The 12,815-nt window shown below is 36.3% G+C and overlaps 1 protein-coding gene across 2 annotated transcripts in view; it reads left to right on the top strand.

The window, feature by feature from the left end:
- LOC150084753 (uncharacterized) overlaps window positions 1–12,815 on the top strand; it is a 328,924-nt gene that overhangs the window by 290,426 nt on the left and 25,683 nt on the right. The window contains exon 16 of one of the 2 annotated variants that reach the window (XM_090375493.1): window positions 4,751–4,807. In XM_090375493.1, coding sequence (XP_090231619.1) covers window positions 4,751–4,807 — 57 coding nt within the window. The remainder of the gene's footprint in view (window positions 1–4,750; window positions 4,808–12,815) is intronic. The other variant, XM_090375494.1, reaches the window with a different exon arrangement.

A 12,815-nucleotide genomic window follows, 5' to 3' on the forward strand; every position in this document is an offset into this window, starting at 1 on the left:
CAGAAGTTAAACTCACAGGTCTATAATTACTTGTGTCAGCCTTTGATCCTCCTTTGTGAATTGGGGTCACATTTGCACATCTCCAGTCAATGGGTAGCTCCCCTGAGTCCAAAGAACTCTCATAATTATGGCCAAGGTTTGCTTACTTCCTTTGCTGCCTCCTTTAATATAACTGGATAGATCCCATCCATCCCGGGTGCCTTTTTTATGTTTATCCTCAACAATTTCTCCTCCGCTTTCCTCTCAGTTATTACAAAATCATCTAGCTCACTGCCAGAGTTTACTTCACCTTTGGCATTCCCCTTCCTGAATAACTCCCCGTGTATGAATGTAGATGCAAACTACTCGTTTAGTTTGTTAGCTACCTGAGCAGGATCATCAACAGTTGAACCATCGATATCAAGTGGACCAATCTGATTCATCCCCTTCCTTCTAGAGTTTACATAAGTAAAGAACTCTTTGCTGTTTTTCTTTGAATCCCTTGCCAAAGATTTTTCGTATTCTGCCTTTGCCTGCCTAATCTCCTTTGTGACTTGGTTACAGATCAGCATATATCTATCATAGGCTTCCATGTCACCCATTAATTTATATGTATCCCATGCATTTTTCTTCTATATCATATGTCTCATTAGTTCATCTGACATCCATTTAGGCCTAAACTTGAACAATATTTCTTAGTTGGTATGTAAAGCCTAGTAGCTTCCAAGATAAGTTCTTTGAATGCTTTCCATTTTGAATTTGCTGTTGGTAACATCATCAGTTGGTCCCACTGTATAGAATTTAAATACTGTCTCAGACCATAGTAGTCGCCTTTACAAAAGCAAAATCCTTTCCCTTTACCCCTAATGGTAGTTACTTCTTTGAGTAAATCACTGCCACCTAGTGGTTCCTATATATGCAGATTCTTAATGCATGAAGAATCGCTACTGATAATTAGATCCCGAACATGCTGATGTAGAAAACAATCATCCAGTAAATCCACAAAAGCCTTGCTAGTGTGTTAGTGACCAACCCACAAATTCCAGTCAATATCTGGGAAATTAAAATCCCCCATTATAAGACTCTCTGATTTACTGGACCACTCTATTTCCCTAAAGTTTCTTATTATACTCATCAGAATCATTAGGCCTATAGCACACTCCTACTCAATTTTGATCTCCCAATGCTTATGTCACACCAAACTGACTCAACACTGCACTGTCCAGCGATGTCGACTGGCTTCACTTCCTTGGATTTTATGTGTTTCTTTACTAATAGCATAACTCCTCCTCCCTTACTATCCTGTCTGTTCTTTCTGTACACATTGTACTCCCCAAATTCCAGTTCTGCATTCCTTATATCTATGTGACACTGTCTCTGATAACCCAACAATATCTGCCTTTGATGTTTTGAGCAATACCTCAAATTCATCAAATTTATTTACCAAACTCCTAGCACTGGTGTACACACAAATATACATGCACCTGTTCCTATTTTTAGCTACCTTAACACAACCCATGTGTTTACTTGTATCGCAATGACTCCCAAGCAGTCTCTGAAGTACCCTACATCTTGTTTTCCAGGCTTCTGCTCATTACAATAGAAGCAGTGCAAGAATCACTTTCCCCTCTGCCAGTGGCTACTGCTAATCTATTAGTCCTTGTATCCCCCCCCAAGCTAGCAGTTTTCCGACCCACCTAACACTGCCTCAATAGCATCAGCAAATATTCTTGCACCTTTCTATTTAAGTGTATCCCATCCCTGTAGAAGCAATCAGCAAATATTCTTGCACCCTTTCTATTTAAGTGTATCCCATCCCTGTAGAAGCAGTCTCTGCTGTTAACAAGTACAGACCAGGCCGAAAAAAATTCTACCCCTTGAGCCTTGCACAGTCTTTCCAGGACCGAATTGATCAAGAAGGCTCTCATCATATACTCCCTCCTATCGTGTCTGGGCAGATTTGCAGACACTTTAAAATTCAACCCTAATTCACGGCTTTTTTTCAACAGTGACCTGTTGAAAAAAAAACTTCTGCTGGTCTCCTACTCTTAATATCATTAGTACCAACGTGTACAACTATATCACCTTTTGTGCCCTTAAAAGATGATATCCGCTCTACAACGTCCTCAACCTTTGCCCCTGGCAGACATACCCTGGTCCTTTTCCAACTATCCTTTTTACAAAGCATGTTCCCCATTTCCCTGACAATAGCGTCACCAACAACTACTAGTTCCTGTTTTTGCACCAGCACATTCTGCCTTGGGGGTTGCCGCTGTGTTGCATGATGATCAAGTGCAAGCTCTGGCGTTGATTTGTGGGCAGCTGAGAGTTTGGTGGGCCCCTCAATTTAAATCCTTCGAGGGCATCCACCCTGTCCTTCAAGCTCTCATATAGGCCCATAACAATGCTGAGTTGTCACCTGATTTCCTTACATTGCGCACACCCAAAGACATTCCCCATGGCAATATTATGTCCCGTACCCGATTGCTCCACAAACATCAAGCAAGCAGTGCATTTTAAAAAGCTGATTCAAAGGGCAACTGCCCCCCTCAGTTCTCCCCTGAGCCACAGCACTCCCATTAGCTTGAGCCTTTTGCTTTGCTGCTCTGCTCTGAGTCATGATTTCAATTTAATTTCAATAAAATTTCAATTTCAGTACAAAATTATAACCCTAAACTTGTATCCCAAAACAGTTATAACGCTGTATATATTTTTCAGTATTGAGTATTATCTACGAGTTCCGTTTATATAACTTCCGTATCAAGTTATGTATTAATTAATTATGTTACGTTTGTAATCTAAGTTGTTATATATATTTAGTTAAAAAGTACAATTTAATTGACAATGAAGTCTAACAAGATTAATAGATTTTACTGATTAATTATATACTAAACTATACTAAGCTTACGCTATCTAGTTCGGGATATAACGTATCGTTAACAATGGCGGCAAGTTACGAATGGTAAATCTACGGACACTTAAGTATTAATTAACTTCCAAATCTTGCTGTCTCAATTCAGAATAACCTAAGGATCCTGACTAGGTCTATAAGCTACTTATAGAAAATAATTTAATATAACAATTGGTCAATAAAGCGGCTAAATATGGCTAACAAACTTCTCGTTCAGTGGAGCTGCAACTTGTGGCCCCTCCATAGCCAGGTGGGCAGGAGCAGCAGTGCGTAGCACAAGCTTCTTGATTAGACCGGGGTTCGAGCCCGTGACCATCAAATACAGAGTATGCGGAAAGGTCAGGGAATGACCACCGCATATCCCTATATGGCCTTAGTTGCTAATGCTCCTAAAAACCAAATAACAACAATGTATACATCTGTCAGATCCTTGCCTGAGATGCCTAGTTTCCATGCTCTGCAACCTACATCCTAATAGTCTCTCCCTATGTGGATCTCCCTTTGCTATTCTCACTAGACAAGACATCCACTGTTGGTCCTTTCAAGAAGCTTAAATGTCTTTCATTAGATGTGGTCTCTAGACCTGAACAAAATATTTCACATGCAGTACCAATTCTTAATTTAAATTTATTGAACCAGCCTGTACTTATAAAAAAATTCCACTGAAGTTTTGTTCAGTGGAATTTTTCACAAGTACAGGATGATTGTACTCGTGAAATTGTAATATTTCTGATTATTGAGATTGTCAAAAATATTTTTAGCCTTTGCTTTGTTAAAATGAATTCACTTTATCTCCTATAGATTGCTCTGCTGTTCACTAATCCGAATCAGTAATAACTTCTCCATTTTCAGCAAAATATTTTTCCTAATTCTCAAAATTTTAATTCAGTCAGGTACTTCTAATTTTGCAATATCTATTTTTGTTTATCAGTTACACTTGTTCATTCTTTTGTAGGCAGTATTCTGCATTCACATGCGGCATGAGCTGCTTATTTTCCAGCTTCAGAATGAGCAGTAATTTTCAGTTTTGTTTCTAAAAGTTGGGTACACCTCTTGGCTTCTTAGTTTTCTCATTTGACTTCACGGACAGAGGCACTGAATTTATTGCAAAAATAAAGTAAATAAGACAAAATTTGCAGTTTTGTGTCTTATTAAGGAGAAGCTTTCACCTTAATGGTACCATAGGGGAAAGCTGATTGAAGGTCTGTAAAGAATTTAATATGTGAAAGACTTTTCCCAAGTAAAAATTTTCTTGGGCATGAAAAAATTTGGTAAAATTTTCTTTCAATTTTCACAGTATTTAATGATTCTAGAACTGGGGAGTATAAATTCAGACCCAGAAGGAAGAATTATAGACTAGACCAAAGGAACGTTTCTTTCAGCACTAAGTTATTAAATATTGGAACAAGTTGCCTTAGTGGATAGTTGAGACCTATGGAGAAGAGAGAAACAAAGCATTGTTTTTTCTCATGCAAGAAAAGCCTCTGGCTCCCTTGTGATGATGTATGGCTAACTCTGATTACCAGATTTCATTGGGGGGGTAATGAAAAACTAGGTTAAACGTTTGGTTTTTTTTTTTTTTTTTTATATATATATATTGATATAACATCTATATATATTTAGAAGTGATGAATTGTATAAAGAATGTTTGTGTTTTTTTTATTATTTTTTTTATTTTTGTATTCCCTTTTACTGATACTGGTTTGATGCATTTAGGAATCCAGTGAAACAGGTTGACATACCTTAGGCTATTTTGAATAATGAAATAAATTAATGTTGACTGTTTACATTTATAAAATGAATTTTATAAAGGAAAATCGTTTAGTAAATAATTAATGTTGTTTATTTTTCTTTAAATAGAGCTTGTCATCCAAGTTGTCATCATCAGAACCCAGCCAGATATTAGCTGACATTCAGGTTTGTCACAGAATCTGCATACCCAATTTTAATTAATACTAGAGTGTAATAATACTGTTTTAATTTAAAATATTAAAACAATAATTATTCTTTTGAGTAAGTAAACTTAAAATCCATTATAATGAAGCATTAATAGTAAGGAGCACAAATCACACTGTATTGTTAAAAAGCAACAGTATAATTATCAGCTTTAGAAATATGGTAGAACTTAAAAAATCCGTCACTTTTTTGAATATTTCTTTGAGTGTAATCAGCTGTAGAAAGGCAGAGAGGAAAACAGACTAACTGTACTTGGTGGGAAGGGAAAGCAAAGCACTGTGGGTGCCAGATTTATGCTTTATAACCCACTGATAATTTTTTCCAAACACCAATTTCTTTCTGTTTTACATATTTTCTAGAACTATATATCAGGGTTTCCTAAACTTTTTCAAGCATGGACCAGTGTTCACGGATTTTTTTTCGCGGCTCACCTATAGCTATAAATTAATGTATTTTCAATAATTATACTTGTAAGTTCAGGAAATAATGACACTACCATAGGACATTTAACATACCAGTAATAATGCAATTAGGTATTCATTAACATCAGTAAATATAAATAAAAGATAGGTAATTCATTTATTGTTCATTATCAAAAGTTTACATAAAATTGACATATTTTTGAGTCTGTTTTTGAGCAAATAAATATTTATTTAACGAGTATTTTTAATATAACTGGGTATTTGATATTTAATTAAGTTGGTATTTCATTTCTTCAGGAAATTTTCTTATAATTTTATGTAGGTATATTTCAAATAAGTTGTTTGCGAACCGGTACCGGGCCACAGACCACACTTTGGGAAACCCTACTTTATATCATTCTTAATATGTATTTGCAACATATAAATTCATTTATTTTGTGTGATATTCTATAGTATTTAATAGTACAGTAGTATGTATTTCATGTTTAAAACAATTTTATTGCTTAAATAATATTGGGACATTTGCAACACCCATACTGGAGGTGGCATTTGAACCCATTACCTTTATTTCTTAGGCAGTATGTTTCCCACTGGAAAATCTGGTAGTATGTAGTAACATTTTGAATTAGTGCTGGTGACTATCATTCTGTGGATATTATAGGGCTCATAGCTCCTGTATTATTTAATAAAATTAATGAATTACCCCTGACTACTTAGGCTATGTGCATAACCTTCAAAAATCTGGAATGTGCTGGCTAGTAAGGATTCAGGATTTATGAGGTTTTACTGTATTACATATTTCTATCCTCAGAGATTGACTGGAAGATGCAACCTGCCTTTATATTGTCAACCCAGTCTGAGCAACAGCACAACCCCACTCAAAAAACAAGCAATATTTTGATGCTTTTTTGCATCATATGCATCTACTAATGCTAATAGAAAGCAGAATCCAGTATAAACAGTGTTTTCAAAGATGTACAAAAATCCTTCTCTTAGAAGGAGGGGGAGAGGAGCAGAAGTAATAACGTGAAACATGAGTATTTGGATGGACCTGTGATGCAAAACTCAAAGTGAACAGCTGTTCTGGAAAACATTCAATATTTCCTTTGAAGAAAATCACTAAATTAACTACCAATGCTAAGGATTGACAAACAATAAAAGACAAACTCTGAACATCTTCACATCAATAATAATAATGAAATTGTTAAAAGTGAAGTTAGTCAAAATTGAAATTAAACTGAGAAAAAAATAGAGAGAAATAAAAAAAAATAATAATAATAATTAATGAAAGCATTACAAAGTATGTGTATTTTTTCCCCTCTTTCCAATCCTTAGGATTGAATAAGCAAATTAACTAATAAACACAATGATAATGACAGTGGTAGTTAAGAGATAATAATAACACCTACTATAATCAACCTAAAAATAATTTTATATCTGTTATTAATATATTTGTATCTACCAGTGCATGCACATATCTTACTAAAATGAAAATCTCAACTTGACTTAACCATTGCAGGCAATAGCTAAAGTGATTCTGTCAGGAAGAAAAGAATTAAATTTCAAAATTGAAGAGGTGCCTAACAATTTATAATTAAAAATTTGACACAAGAAAATATTTATCCACACTTAAAAAAAAAATAAATAAATAATAATTAATTGAAGGAAATCAGAGTTTTTGCAGTTGAGCAAAAAAAAAAAAATCCTTTAAGAGAGTTATTGCCTGCAAATATAATGGAACAAAAAACAGATTTATTTCTTAGGAAACATAAAACTTCAGTGAAGTTAACCATACACCCTTTTTAAATGAGATTTCCATCATATATGAAGATATCAGTATAAAAAGATTTTGAATTTTCTAGGTTTCTCTGCTAAAAAATTCAAAATCTTTTTATTCAGGTCAATGAATCATCCATACCCAGCAAAAATATGGGTTCCCAGGATCAACCCACTTTGTCCGGGCAACAGTTCACTCCAGAGTGAATTGTTCCCTACCAGTTCATTCCTTATCAAATATATAAGTAGGGTACTATTTCAATGCAGGTGTTGAAATAGCTTGAGAGAAAACACTCACTATGTTTATTTTATTTTTTTTTAAATTTATTTATTTTTATTTTATTTTTTTTTTTATCTTGAATGCCAGGGGACAATGTTGCACATGCCTGTGGCAATGACAGAGCTAGAGCATATGGTTTTTTAGAAATGGCTATGTTATCCACGTGTTGACCTAAAGTAACTAATATTGTTTTTAATTGAAAAACATCACCCAGTAGGCAAATCTGTTATTCATTAAAATCTCAAAGGCACTGTTATAACCAATTTCAGAATGATTTGGTCAAACATTAAATAACAGTAAGTAGACTCAATTAGTGACCTTCTGCAAACAGTGAATGAAGCTAAGTTCTGTTCGGATGAGAAATAACCCTATTGATGCAGTAGGTTGATTACAGCTGCATCAATCAAATGTAGAAGTGTGGTACTATTTCAACACAGGTATTGAAATAGTTTGAGAGAAAACACTTGCACTGTGTTGATTTTTCTCTCCAACTATTTCAGTAACTGCGTTGAAACAATACTCCGCTTCTAAATTTGATTCATGCTGGTCTACACTGCCTACAAATAGAGGTTCTTTTATTTTCATGTAAAGAAAGTCATGTTGAAAAAAAGGTTGATTTAAGGCTGATTTAAAAGCTGATTTAAAATCGATTTTAATACCAAACCTGCCAGAACTGCATTGATCCTGAAAGTTTTTCAAAAAATATATGGGTCCCATATCTTGGAGAACTCATATTTTTTTGTTGTTCTTGTAACTGTTTACAAAGGGCTGTTAATGTTTATATCAGATCTATCATAATGAGTGTGAAACAATATGAAAAAGAAAAAAAAAAATACATATAATAGATGCTTTTTATTGTGTACAACTGAGTATTTAAGTGACTCACCTGATGTACTCACTTGAGCTGTGATAGTGTAATAGTTTAGTATTAATAATTTTGATAATTGAGAGCTATTAAATGCTCGATAATTCCTATATTCTATTATATTATAAATCAACAGGGATTACCTTTATTTTAGATATAGGAAGCTTCTTTTCCAACTCTCCTAGTCCAACTCGCTAATAATTCTTGAGGTGGACTAGGAGAGTTGGAAAAGAAGCTTCCTATATCTAAAATAAAGGTAATCCCTGTTGATTTATAGTATTAATAATGGCCACATGGTGCAAGGAAGCCTATGGCTTATGCTGCACCAGCCAAAAATAATAATAATAAAATAAAATAAAACAAAATAATATTAATAAGAATAAATAAGAAAATTTTAAAAATAATAATAATAAAAATTAATAAGAGAAAAGGAAATGGATAACCTATGCATTTCCTTCATCCCTTAAATAATAATTATCCAGCTGACCTTTGAATTTCCCCAGACTGTCAGCCTTTATACCACCCATGCAGGTAACTTATTCCAGTAATTTATAACTCACTGGCTAAAATAAAAATTCCTGCAATCTGGTCTAAACAACTCCCCCCGTAACTTGAAATTATGGCCCCTAGTTCTAGAATCATTTATAACTGTGAAAATTTCTTCCTTGTTCATTTTGCTTATGCCTCTCAGAGCCTTAAACAACACCTCAATCAGGTCTCCTCTAAGGTGCAAGTTTCCTAGTTTCCAAGCTCTGCAACCCACATATTCGAAGTCTTTCCTCATATGAACGCCCTTTTGCCGATTTCACCTGGCGAGTTACCCGTCTTTGGACCCTTTCAAGAAGTAAAATGTCTTTCTTTATGTGCGGTCTCCATATTTGAACACAGTATTCCAAGTGTGATCTAACAATAGCCTTATATAATGGGATTATGACTTCCTTATCTCTACTAGCGATTGTTCGATAAATCATTGAAAGGACACCATGGGCCCTCCTTGCAACTAGTCTACAATGCTCGGAGAACTTCATATCTGACTGTATCGTAATACCCAAGTCCCTTTCCTCCACTACTGGCTTTACTTCAACTCCGCCAAGCGTATAATTTATTTTGGGGTTTCTGTTCCCCAGGTGCAATACCTTACACTTTGCTGGATTAAAGCACAGCTGCAATTTTTCTGACCATCTCTGAAGTCTATCTAGCTCATTCTGAAGAAGCTTTGCTTGGCAGCAATCATTAACTACTCCACCAATTTTTACATCATCTGAAAATTTAAACATCATGCCCTCTGCCCAACCAGAAGGCACTTGAGGTGAACAATGGTCCTAATACTGATCCTGGGGAACTCCACTTCTTACATCAACTCAATCTGAAGAATAACCATTTATCACAACCCTCTGTTTTCTGCCCTGAAGCCACTTGCTATCCATCTAAGGATTTTCCCTGTGATTCCAACCTGTTCCAGCTTATAACATAATCGCTCATGTGGGACTGAGTCAAATGCTTTGCTGAAATCCAAATAAACAAAGTTGAAATTATTCCCTAAGTCCAGCTCTTGAATGACCTTGTCAAAATAGCTAACCAGATTAGTTAAACATGATTTTCCATTTATAAAACCATGCTGAGTATCCTTCAGAATTCCATTTTTATCTAAGTGATCCTGAATTCCATCCTTGATCATAGTCTCCATTATTTTCCCCACTACTGAAGTTAGACTAACCGGCCGGTAATTTCCCACTTCACTCTTAGAACCGCCCTTATGTATTGAAGATACGTGGCACTTTTCCAATCCGAAAGAATCACTCCTGAGTCCAGTGATGCTCTCATAATTAGCCTCAGTGGTTCAATGCACTCACTTTCTGCCTCCCTTAAGATTATAGGGTAAATGTTATCAACTGCAGGAGCCTTACTTACCTGTAGGCTCAAAATTTAATTAATGACGTTGAAATTTCAACATCATTAACTAAATTTTTTTTAACTTCACTCCCAGAATTTCTCATTGATGTGAAGGGTTTTTCTTCTGTAAATATCATTCTAAAGTTGAGTGCATTTGCGACTTCAGCTGGGGTATCTAATACCATCCCACGTCCATTACATAAGGGTCCAATCTTGTTTGTCCTTCTCTTCTTTGCATATGTGAAGAATTCCTTATTCCCCGCCTCTTTGCCAGCGATTTCTCATAATCTGGCTTTGCCGGCCTAACTTTTCAGTGGCATTATTACAGATCAATTTGTAGCTGTTATAGGGTTCAGTACTTTTTATTGCTCTGTAACTTTTCCATTCCGTCTTTTTCTGCTCAAGTAATTCGGCAACTTCATTATTCATCCAACTTGGAATCCTCCTCGTAGAGCATTTTTTTAATGGTATATAAGCATTCAAGGCTTCTGTGATTAATGTTTTAAACGTATACCATAATTCAATTGTATTCACTCTGTATGAGATATCTACCCAATTAATAGAGGCCCTGTAGCACTTTAAGGCATCATAATTTCCTCTCCTGAAATTATAACCAATTCCTTTGCCTTTAACTACTGCTACCGCTCTCTTCATTGTCCACCGTAAAACTCGTGATCACTTCCTGCTACTGGTTCCTGTACTGTCAGCCGTATTATTTTCTCTGGTTCTTGTGTGATGATGAGGTCTAGAGTATTCTTTTCCCTGACATGTTACAAATAACAATCATAGTTGATTTAAAAATTTTGTCCTTCATGTGGAGTTTCCTTCCCATTTGCTCCAATCAGAGGCAAATTGAAATCACTCATAATAAGACATTCACACTTACTTGCCCATTCCATTTGCAGATCACAATCATCTGGCCTGTAGATTACTCCCACCCTCATACCTTTGCTTCCAACTATTTCACACCATACAGATTCTATACTAGCATGCGAAACATCTGAATCCGGGAAAGCTTTCATCACACTCAGGTTACTTTTGATAAGAAGCATGACTCCACCACCCCCTTCTATCTACCCTATCCTTTCTTAATACATTATACATACCGTACTAGAACTCATCATCCATTATCTCCAGGTGGCACCACGTTTCTCTAAGCCCTATTATATCGCCGTTACTTGTCCTAACCAGACTCCTGCACCTTACTCTGCCTATATTGTGCACTTGTCCATTCTAAATTACATTTGAAGGAACTAAATTGAGGGGCCCTGTAGCACTTTAAGGCATCATAATTTGCCGCTGTGTTGCGCAGCAACACAGCGGCAACCCCAAAGGCAGAATGCGCTGGTCCCAAAGGAACTAGTAGTCGTTGGTGACTCTATTGTCAGGGAAGCGGGGAACATGCTTTGTAAAAAGGATAGGTGGAACAGGACCAGGGTATGTCTGCCAGGGGCAAAGGTTGATGACATTGTAGAGCAGATATCATCGTTTAAGGGCACAAAAGGTGATATAGTTGTACACGTTGGCACTAATGATATCAAGAGTAGGAGACCGGCAGAAGTGCTTAGCAAGTACAGGTCACTGTTGAAAAAAAGCCGTGAAATAGGGTTGAATTTGAAAGTGGCTGCAATTCTGCCCAGACACGATAGGAGGGAGTATATGATGAGAGCCTTGTCGATCAATTCGGCCCTGGAAAGATTGTGCAAGGCTCAAGGGGTAGAGTTTTTTTTCAGCCTGGTCTGTACTTGTTAACAGGAGAGATTGCTTCCACAGGGATGGGATACACTTAAATAGAAAGGGTGCAAGAATATTTGCTGATGCTATCGAGGCAGTGTTAGGTGGGTCAGAAAACTGCTAGCTTGGGGGGAGACAAAGCCGTATAGATTAACAGTAGCCACTGGCAGAGGTGAAAGAGATTCTTGCACTGCTTCTATTGGATTGAGCAGAAGCCTGAAAAACAAAATGCAGGATATTTCAGAGACTGCTGGGAGTCATTGCAGTACAAGTAAACACATGGGTTGTGTTAGGGTAGCTAAGAATAGAAATAGGTGCATGTATAGTTGCGTGTACACCAATGCTAGGAGTTTAGTAAATAAATTTGATGAATTTGAGGTATTGTTCAAAACATAAAAGGCAGATATTGTTGGGATATCAGAGACATGGTGTCACACAGATATAAGGAATGCAGAACTGGAATTTGGGGAGTACAACGTCTACAGAAAGGATAGACTGGATAGGAAGGGAGGAGGGGTTATGCTATTAGTTAAGAAATACATAAAATCCAAGGAAGTGAAGCCAGTGTACATCGCTGGACAGTGCAGTGTCCAGTCAGTTTGGTGTGACATAAGCATTGGGAGATCAAATTTGAGAGTAGGAGTGTGCTATAGGCCTAATAACTCTGATGAGTATAATAAGAAACTGCACAGGGAAATAGAGTGGGCCAGTGAATCAGAGAGTCTTATAATGGGAGATTTTAATTTCCCAGATATTGACTGGAATTTGGGGACTGGTCACTCACACACTAGCAAGGCTTTTGTGGATTTATTGGATGATTGTTTTCTACATCAGCATGTTCAGGAGGCAACTAGAGGGAGGAATACTCTTGATTTGATTATCAGCAGTGATTCTTCATGCATTAAGAATCTGCAGATAAATGAACCACTAGGTGGCAGTGATCACACTGTGCTGAAGTGGGATTTACTCAAAGAGGTAATTACCATTAGGGGTAAAGGG

The sequence above is a fragment of the Mastigoproctus giganteus genome, chromosome 6 (genome assembly GCF_048544385.1).
Source record: "Mastigoproctus giganteus isolate SK-2022 chromosome 6, ASM4854438v1, whole genome shotgun sequence".
In the NCBI taxonomy this organism is placed as follows: Eukaryota; Metazoa; Arthropoda; class Arachnida; order Uropygi; family Thelyphonidae; genus Mastigoproctus; species Mastigoproctus giganteus.